This window comes from Aegilops tauschii, chromosome 5 (assembly GCF_002575655.3).
Source record: "Aegilops tauschii subsp. strangulata cultivar AL8/78 chromosome 5, Aet v6.0, whole genome shotgun sequence".
In the NCBI taxonomy this organism is placed as follows: Eukaryota; Viridiplantae; Streptophyta; class Magnoliopsida; order Poales; family Poaceae; genus Aegilops; species Aegilops tauschii.
The window spans coordinates 63,607,268-63,616,855 of record NC_053039.3 but is presented as its reverse complement, the minus strand read 5'-3'; the positions used below and the strand labels follow the sequence as shown (position 1 = coordinate 63,616,855).

Genomic DNA, 9,588 nt, shown 5'->3' with positions numbered 1-9,588 from the left:
GATGGAAAGTCAGTTGAACCCAGTTGGTAATATTATCTCTTCCAACACTCATCCTGCATGATTGCAGATCGATTGTTTTTTCTTTACCTAAAATATGCCATCATTTCTTCAGGTATATGCCAATCATTCCCATGGTTTTTGACAATTGCTTTTTGATGCAAATCTTCTGTTCATAACCTGTCAGGGCACTTTGAAGAAGACATGTTCAGAGGCAGCGGGTGTCACTTATACCACCACTGGTGTTATAGAGGAAGTTGATGACACCAAGCTTAAAGTTACTGAGCTTCCCATCCGATGCTGGACTGGCGATTATGATGAGTTTCTTGAATCCATGTGTCCTATTTCTGTTATGGAAGAGGAAAAGGCAGAGGACAAGAACAAGGAACCGTCGTTTCTAGAGGTACTTAATTATACAAATGGTCCCTTCTCTGCCCCCGTTTCAGATGATTTTGTTTTCTTCAATTGAAACCAATTTACAGAAATACCGGTCACGAAGTGATCGTGTGAGCGTGGAGTTTGAGGTTATCTTGAGTGAGCAAAACATGAATATTGCCAAGAAAGAAGGCCTTCAGAACAAATTCAATTTGAAAAACACAATAGGAACATCAAACATGCACTTGTCTGACTCGGATGGTAAAATTCAAAAATATGATACCCCAGAGGACAGTGAGTATCTCTATCTAATATATGGACCTGTATTGCAACTACAAACCCCTTCTCTTATTGTGGATTTGAATCTTGAATTATGTCACATTTTCAGTGCTTAAAGAGTTCTTCAAGCTGAGACTCGAATACTATTCGAGAAGAAAGGTACGACATCTTGAACTTTTTCTTTGTCATGATGATGTTCAAGTGCAAACTGCCACATTAACTAATTTATGCTGTGCAGGCAGTAATGTTGAAAAAATATTGGGAAAGAGTTGTTGAAGCCTAAGAACCAAGTGAGGTTTATTCTTGCTGTTAATTCCGGGGACATCGTATTCAATAACAAGAAGAGGGCAGAGCTATTCCTGGAGCTTAAGCAGAAGGGATATAAACCTTTCCCAGAGAAGAAAATTGCAGCTAAAGAACCTTTCCCAAAGAAGAAGGTTACGGCTAAAGAACCTTTCCTGAAGAAAAAAGTTAAGGCTAAAGAAGTAGATGAAGAAGATGGTTATGAGTATCTTCTCGCAATGGTAATTGGTACCTTGACTCTGGAGAAGGTACAAGAGCTTGTCGCACGACAGAAGAAATTAGAGGACGAACTTGAAAGTCTGGGAAAAGCAACTCCAGAAATTCTTTGGCTGAGAGACCTTGCTGCTCTTGAAAACGAACTGGATGTGAGCAGTGTTTCTCTCTAAAGTTTTGCTCCATGTTATGTGTGTTTCACGTTTTCTCACTCATTTATTTTGATACAGGTGCTCGATGCAAAAGAAGCTGAACAGGAGACAAGACGTACTCTGGCAAAAAAAACTCCATAGGCGAGAAGGTGAGTAAAGCAGCGCTCAAGAAACAACCTAAGAAGACTGCAGTCAATCCACAGAAGGTACAGATCAGTGAAACAAATGATAAAGTTCTTAATTTACTGGGCAGTATATATTGGTCTGTCACAGTTTTATTACTGATAAAACAATCGACTTTTGGAGGCAAATTTTGCTGAGAGCGACGGTGAAGATTTTGAAACGAAACCTGCAGCACAAAAGAAGAAACGACCCAACAAGGTTGGCTCCTTGAGCAAGCCTTCTTACTGTACGTGTCATAGTTTGTTTGTTGCTTTTACAAGTCAATTTAACATTTTCGTAGGCAAGTGCACCGGTGATAGATGATGAGGACGAAGCGCTCGAACTAAAAGATCGTCTGGCTGTTTATAATTTTGATGACTCCTCTCCAGAACATAATGGTAATGCCCATGTACAATCTTGTGTTTGTGCTCATCAAAAGTTTAAGCTCATTTCTTACAATGTTGTGTTTGTGCACATCAATGTTGTGTTTGTGCAGCCATGAAAACTGAGACTAAGAAAGGGAGGAACGAGCTAAGCAAAAGAGGCACGTCAAAGAATGCCATGGCACCCTTAACCGACTTGTCTGGTGACAACAAAGACAGCAAGTTTGTCGTCGAAGAAGTGCAAGTTGAGAAGAAAGCCGGTGGAAGAAAGCCTGCTGCCCAGAAGCCAAAGAAGACTATCAACAGGAAGAGGGCGCTTGCTCAGAGCAACTCCGGTGATCCTTCTCCTGGGAAGAAGGTGCGAAAGATGAGTGACTCCAACAAAGAGAACGTCTCGGTTTTGCAAAGAGTTGCGAGCGCTTCAACAGGAGCAGCAGATGCCGAGCCTTGTCCTCCCTCCAGTAGTTCAGCTCAGCCTGTCGCACCGAGAAGGTCAGCCAGGCTTAAGCAATCTACATCGATTGATTGATGATAATGTCTAGTTTCTGAGATATCCTTTTTGCTAATTATCAAATCCATCTACTTGTGACATTTGAGACTTGTGCATCTGGAGTCTGGTAAATCCATCTACTTGTGACATTTGACAAGGTGGTCAACTTAAAACATAGATCATCCATCTAGTCATATTCCTCGTGCTTTTTTTGGCGTTGAATGTTGTGTGGTATCATTTGCCAAACAATTGCTATTCTTTGCCGCTCTTTTCTTCTACCCAGATGTCGTGTGTGTAACATGTAAATATTTTGAGCAAAATATTTAGGTGAGAATGCTTTTCCATCCCTTGGTTCCCGTTCGGCCTCCCCTTCCACCAACCCCCTCTCCCCTTCCTCCCCGCTGCCGTCGCTGGCGCCCGTGGCCGGCCTGGCTCCGGGGACGCTGGTGGCGGTGGCCCCTGACCTTCCCCTTCCGGTGGATCTCCGGCGCGGGGAGGAGCTGCACCAGGGGATGCTCCTAGGCGGCGACGGTCCGGGTGGCGGGCGGGTTCCCCGGCGCGGCGCGGGCGGGCAGCTGGGTGGCGGCGGCGTCGTTGGCGGCGGGGTGGCTCAGCAGCGCGACCTGGCGGCAGCCGCTCGGTCGAGATCTGGGCCCTGTGGGACCCATCTAGGCCTGGGCGAGTCTATGACGTGACTTCCGGGAGGCGGCGATGAGTGGCTGGGTGCTGGCCGCGCCGACGCCAGCCTGCTGCAACGTGGCCGGTGGGGCTTAGCGGGCCCGTTACAGGCCTGGCCGGGCCAGGGTGGTCTCGTATGCCCTGCTGCCGTGTCCGGACGGCGACCGTGACGGTGCCGGAGGTGCGGGCCTCTCGCACGACGGCGGTGGAGGTGGTTCCCTCGCGCTCGACTTCGGGGCTGCTGCTCCCGTCGCTTGGCACTTCGCTTCGGTCTTCTTGGCCTCCTGTTGGTGTTCGCAGTGAGACATCGGGGGGGGGGGGGTGGCGCAACTGCGATGGCGCATGGTGTTGGGCGGTGGTTTGGCTGGTCGGCTCCAGTTGGGCGCACGGTGGGGTTTGGAGTGCGGGAGAAATCCTTGCCAATTCGTCCGACTCCGATGCGGTGACACCGGTGGGTGCCACCATTCCTTCCTAGAGGGTGTCGTTGGTAGCCATCCCCCACTTCCCTTCGCGTGCCGGGGGAAACCCTAGGACACATCTGGGCAGCAGCATCGTCAGCGTCGCATCCCTTTTTGGAGGTGTTGCTTGGAACGCAGCGGATCGAAGTCTCGGGTTGTGGTGGTTTGTCTCCGGAGGGCGCAGCGGTGGCGGGTCATCTGCGTTTTGTCGAGCTGCCATTGTTGCATTTGTTTCTTCTTTTTCTTTTGGGCTTGATGTGCTGCTCGCCTCAACAATGCTATGTGTATGGTGTTGGTTATTTTGAAATACAAAGCGGGGAAAACCCTTTTTCAATAAACACTTATGAGGATGCAATTGATCAGGGCTGGCCTTAGCACAGGCTCATGTTTTCACAAAAGCCTAGGAGGAATATATGGTTTTATATGCTAAAAGGATTCTTAACTTTAGCATTCAAGTTGTCAAATACATATAGGTAGCAGAATGAAACGCAAGCACTTATACCAAACCACGCATAACTATTGAGGATACTAAAACCCGAGGCTGCATGCTTGTAGCTCAGGCATAGAGTGAAATTTCAAGGTTAGTGGGGCCTCGGCCCGAGGGAACTACTGACACGTCACAAATAAATCATAAGCCATTACTGAAAAAAAAAACTTATACACCGAGTCTTGTGGGATACGTCGAGAGCCAATATGGGCTCTCGGCAGAGGCAGGGGCGGATCCAGCCCAGGCCCCCCACCCCCTATATATACTGTAGCAATTTGCTACAAAATTGTGTTGCAGTACACAAAAGGATTTGGGCCTCCTCCCCCGAGCCTGGGGCCTAGATCCGTCACTAGGCTAAGGCCATCTACGCCGAGAGCCGTTCTCGGCAAAGAGCAACACATGGCAAAGACATTTCATTGCTGAGACAACGCTAGAATGTACACGGCGAAGAGAAAACACTCGACAAAAATGACATACACCGAGATCGAAACAGTAAGCTCACGGAATAAGTTGCCATATGGCATGTCTTTTTGTACTTGACGGTTCCATGACATCGGGGTGTGTTCCTGGAGAGCTCAGCCCTACCTCTCGACATACATTTTCTGAAAATCATTTTTTTAGTAGTACTCTATCTGTGAGCTGCAAATTAACGAGGCAATTAATGCAATTTAGCGGCCTTAGTTATGGACATAGTATCTATATTTCGTGAAACAGGAACTCTGTACGCACGTCGGAGGAATGGCTGGAGGGCCGCTGGAGCTATGGAATGACTAGTCAATCCAGATCCTAGTGCTCCTCAGCCTCACACTCCAGGTCATCCTCTTCCTGTTTGCTGGGATCCGCAGGCGTGAAGCCAACCCGGTGCTGAAGCTTGTGCTGTGGCTGACGCACCAGCTGTCCGACTCCACCGCGATGTTTGCCCTTGGCCACCTGTCCCTCAGCAGAGCTTCCCGTGATCACCAGATCGCAGTATTCTGGGTGCCGTTCCTCATGCTGCACCTAGGTGGCCCAGACAACATCACCGCCTACGCCCTCCAGGACAACCAGCTCTGGCTGCGCCAACGGCTCCTTTGTCCTGCTAGCCTGGCCACCATCTTGATGTTCACTCTTGGTGTTGTCAAGTATGCAGAGCGGACATGGGCGCTCGGGTGCAGCAACATGGATAGACTCCGAGAGACGTGATTCAGGACCATGGTTCAGCCGAACCTATGGTCTATGTCGTACGATTTAACATCTTGCTACATATGGATCTGTGACATGCATGCCAATTACATTTTTTAATCAACTATGTATGGATCCTCATGAATAGACATGCATGTCAACTGCATTTTTTAATCAACCATGCATGGATCCTCATAAATAGTGTCTAGAAATCAACGGTGTCGAGTGTAGGTTCGGCTGAACCATGCATGGTTCTGTAAAACATTTTCGGATAGATTCCGGAGCTCGCTCAAGAAGGAGCCCCGTTCCAGACATCATCAGTTCCACGCTCTGGATCAAGGGTTCAGGGAGGGGGCCGCCAACAAGAATCCTCTTCTATGTGCGTCGTGCTCACTCCATGTTCTTGATGTGCATGCAAGCATGCCATGGTTGATTCTTGGATCGAAAAGGATCCAGAAAACCATAATGCTGACAAGCTTAGGGCCCTTAAAAAACAAGGCTACGAGGTTATGTGGACAATGATGGAGGTGCAACTCTCCTTGATGTATGACATCTTGTACACCAAGGCTGCCGTGCTCCACACTTGGCCTGGCTACTGCATCCGTGACATCTCACCGCTCACCACCGCCGCCTCCTTCCTACTATTTCATTTCAGCGGCAAAGATGGTAACCACAGCGGCCTTGACGTCGTGGTTACCTACACTTTGCTTTCTGGGGCCTTCCTGGAGACGACGTCGTTGTTGAGTGCTCTAGGATCCACCTGGACGTACGCCTTCCTGTGCGCCACCAAGTGGAGCTGGCTCCGGTATGCCGCTCTCCGTACGGGGAGGTGGTCAGGCAAGATTGGCCAGTACAACATGCTGCACCGGTGCGCCCGTCGTGACACGGCTTTCAGTCCTCTCCTCGGCAGACTGGCTAACATGGTGGGAGAGGAACTCAAGGAGTGGTGGGATAGGAAGCATTATTCGGGAACAATTGAGATTTCAGATTATCTGATGGAGAAGATTTCCAAGTACATAGCACAGTTGCAACTCCCAGACAGCGCAGCAGGTGAAGGCCATCAGGGCACTGTCAAACTACATGATGTTCCTCCTCGTCGAGCGCCCCTACATGTTACCAATACCAGGCCTTGCTCAGACCAGGTTGTACCAGAGAACTTGCCTGAATTTGGTTGACATATGGAAAGAAGATGAGCACCCAAGTCCCTTCCATCCAAACAGGCTCAAGGAATTATTCCGCGTGCGTGATGGTCCCAATTCTTCTGGACTGACGCAAAGAGACGAGCTTGCAACCATCATCTACGATAAGAATCCAGGCTACAACATTGATGTTCCTCGCATCAAATATGCTTGGAGGCTTACCGAAAAGCTACTCGTCATACAAGAGGGAAGGAGCCATTGATGATGTGTTGGATCTGCTTTGTAACGTGTGGATGGATTTTCTAGTGTACGCTTCCAACAGATGCAGCAGAGAGTCGCATGCCAAGAAGCTCAGCAGTGGTGGTGAGCTGACAACTATCTTGTGGCTTATGACAGACCACCATCATAACCATCTCCTCGACAGAAGAGATGAATTGGTTGTCTGAACCATGCACGTGTGGAGATGGTCATTTCTCTTTGAATTAGGTAAAATTTATTCGACGCCTTCAAAATTCATGAGTTATGTTGCTGTGAAACTGCAAGCATGGGATGGAGATCTGGAACAAGCTGGAAGTTATTGACAAGTATGCACATGTTTGAAACTCTATTTATCTACCTAATCCCCTTGTTTCCTTTCTAATTTACTACTGACAAGCTACCAAATGATGAGTTGGTCTGCAAGATGCTCTCGTGCCATGCTATTGTAATGACCACATGTGCAATCTCTCACCACCTAAAGCATACGTACTTAATTGGTGAAAGCAGTTAGCTTGTTCCTTAGCTGTCTGCTAATGATGCGATGCGATGCTCGCCATACACTACACTTGCTCTCTAGCTAGCAGTGTGGCCTCTGCACTAGTCATAGCTGCTGCTCAGGCAGCTAAACAGGGTTATAAACGTATTCTGGGTGAAAGTAAGGCTTAATAGGATATTTGGTTTCGGGGAATGCTTATCCTGCTATTCACTTTTGGGACATCTATTTTCTTTGGGGCAAATAGCTCCCATGCGACATCTTTGAGTTGAATTGTCTCTCATGCGACGTCGTTGGTTGTAATGGCTCTCATGCAACGTCTCCCAGCACAGAAATAGCTCAAGCAAGACAACCCGTTTACGCGGCTAGTTGGCTGTTAGTTAGGCTGAGGTTTGGTTAGGACACCGGGGGTTATGTGCTCTGACTGGTGGAGGGCCACGTAGTCAAGAGTCAACCGTCCACGACTCGACCGGTGACTGTGTGACCTTGCTCGACTCACCCGTGCTGGACTGGGCGAGCGGCGCCGCCGTAAGCATCTTCTCCGGCAGCGGTTTCTTCTCCGCGGTGGTGGAGCGCATTTCTCGGTAGCGGCAGAGCTATTGCGAGTGAGCCCGAAACCCTAGTCCCACTCCCCAGAATTTTGGGGGATCCGTGGCCTCATGCTGCCCCTCTGTTTCTTGGCGATTTAGAATCTCGATTGGATCCGGGGGTTGTTTCTTCTCCACGGCCCGCCCGGTGGTGGAGCGCCTTTCTCGGCAGCGGCTATTGCGAGTGAGTATTTTCCAAACTCTAGTCCCATTCCCCAGAATTTTGGATAAATCTGTGGCCTCATGCTGCCCCTGTTTCTTGGCGTTTTAGAATCTCGATTGGATAGGAGCGCGGGGGCTGAATGAGATGGAGCGAGGAGACAGTGCTTCAAATCGGTAATGCCGCCCTCTTTTCTATTTTAACTGTTATCGAACTCGATTTGGTAGTGACTGTCGCTTACACTGTTGCCGCTGCCTGCCATTGACAAAACAGGGGAGGTTCAGGTTCTGCCACCACATTCGCAATTATAGTGGAATTTTTTCCCTGTAAAGCCAAGCTCAGTGATGGCAGTGTCCAAGACATTGATAGAGATACCACCGTGAGGTTGGATGTCGAATTTGCAGATGTTGATCCCCAGGAATTGGAGAGCATGAAGGAGAAGGCCGTGGGCAATTTGGTGGAGAGAATTGGGGAGAGTATTGTTTGGGGTCCAGAACAAGAGGTATCTCTGCAACGTTTCAATAACTATAATGGTGAATATGTGAGAATTGAAGATGGAGAATCCATGGTTGCTGAAATTGATCAGCAAGAAGGGTGGGCAAGCAAACAAGTAACATTTTATGCTGAGCTAATTGATCTGCAAACTCATTCCAGAGTTGGTTATGTGCCATCAAAGATGGCTGCACAGGTGGAAGATAATGAGTGGGTTTCACAAAAGAAGATGTTGGCATTGTTGACTGAACCGACTGTAGTAGCAGAAGATACAGGGATTGATGCAGATGGAGAGGAGGGAACCCATGGTGCTAGGAAGATTGTTGTTGACTGGAATGTAGTAGAGTTGAATGAAAAAACAGATTTGGTCATTACACCAATATCTGACATTGATATGGCCGAAATGTTTGGCATTCAAGTTGATGACAAAGATAAGGAGAAGGATGACAATTCTTTGCCTGCTGATGGTAACACATGCCCTAGAAATGCAAATGAGGATGAAGAAGAGCTGATGAGAGAGGCTGCAGATGATGTGGATGATGCAGATGATAATGAGCTGGTTTGTTTGTATGACAAAGAGAACCCAGTTATTGAGGTGGGAAAGTTGTGGCCAAGCATGAAGGAGTTTAGGATGTCTTTCAGGACCTATGCAGTGAAAAAAGAGTTTGATGCCAAGACTATGTGGATTGATCGAAAGAAATTTTATGCTCGGTGCAAAGGTTATGATGGTGGTGGCAATCCTTGCAAATGGTACTTGTCTGCCAGACTACAACCTGATGGAAGTACAGTAAGGGTAAATCAAATACCACACCAGCATACATGTATGACCACTTCACATAGAGTTTCAAAGATGACATCACAGCTTTGGGTTACAGAGAAGATTACTCCTATTTTAGCCAAGACTCCAAACACTACTGCAAAGAGGCTTAAAGTTGACTTGGAGAAGGTGTACCCCATCCAGCTGCAATATACCACAGTGTGGAAAGCAAAACAAAGGGCCATGAAATCATTGTATGGTGACTGGGCAAATACATTTAGGATGTTGTATAGTTTTAAAGTAGAGGTGGAGAAGAAGTCACCTGGAAGTGTGGTAGAGATAGATACAGAGGTAACAGAGGATGGCAAGGTTTTATTCAGCAAGTTTTTTATGTGTTTGAAGCCTTGCATAGATGGATTCAAAGCAGGTTGTCGTCCATATTTGAGCATAGACTCATCTTTTTTGACTGGAAAGTGGAATGGTCAGTTGGCTGCATGCAATGCTCTAGATGGACACAACTGAATGTTCCCAATTGCAATAGGAATGTTTCAATCAGAGACAGAG

General features: G+C 47.8%; 1 protein-coding gene across 1 annotated transcript; it reads left to right on the top strand.

Annotated features, from left to right (window-relative positions):
- The first annotated feature begins 1,172 nt into the window (after positions 1-1,172).
- LOC109769613 (uncharacterized) lies at positions 1,173-2,597 on the top strand. Its single transcript, XM_073498827.1, has 5 exons — positions 1,173-1,326; positions 1,425-1,525; positions 1,626-1,700; positions 1,783-1,879; positions 1,978-2,597. Exons 1-5 carry the CDS (start codon positions 1,173-1,175, stop codon positions 2,391-2,393), a joined length of 843 nt encoding a protein of 280 aa, XP_073354928.1. The 3' UTR covers positions 2,394-2,597.
- The last annotated feature ends 6,991 nt before the right edge of the window (positions 2,598-9,588 follow it).

What these genes read in the sequence shown, in the direction of transcription:
- LOC109769613 (XM_073498827.1), top strand. Translation starts at nt 1,173, where the DNA reads ATGGTAATTGGTACCTTGACTCTGGAGAAGGTACAAGAGCTTGTCGCA. An exon ending in CTGCAGTCAATCCACAGAAG is followed by an intron (nt 1,526 to 1,625) that starts GTACAGATCAGT and finishes CGACTTTTGGAG; the next exon opens with GCAAATTTTGCTGAGAGCGA. An exon ending in AGAAGAAACGACCCAACAAG is followed by an intron (nt 1,701 to 1,782) that starts GTTGGCTCCTTG and finishes ACATTTTCGTAG; the next exon opens with GCAAGTGCACCGGTGATAGA.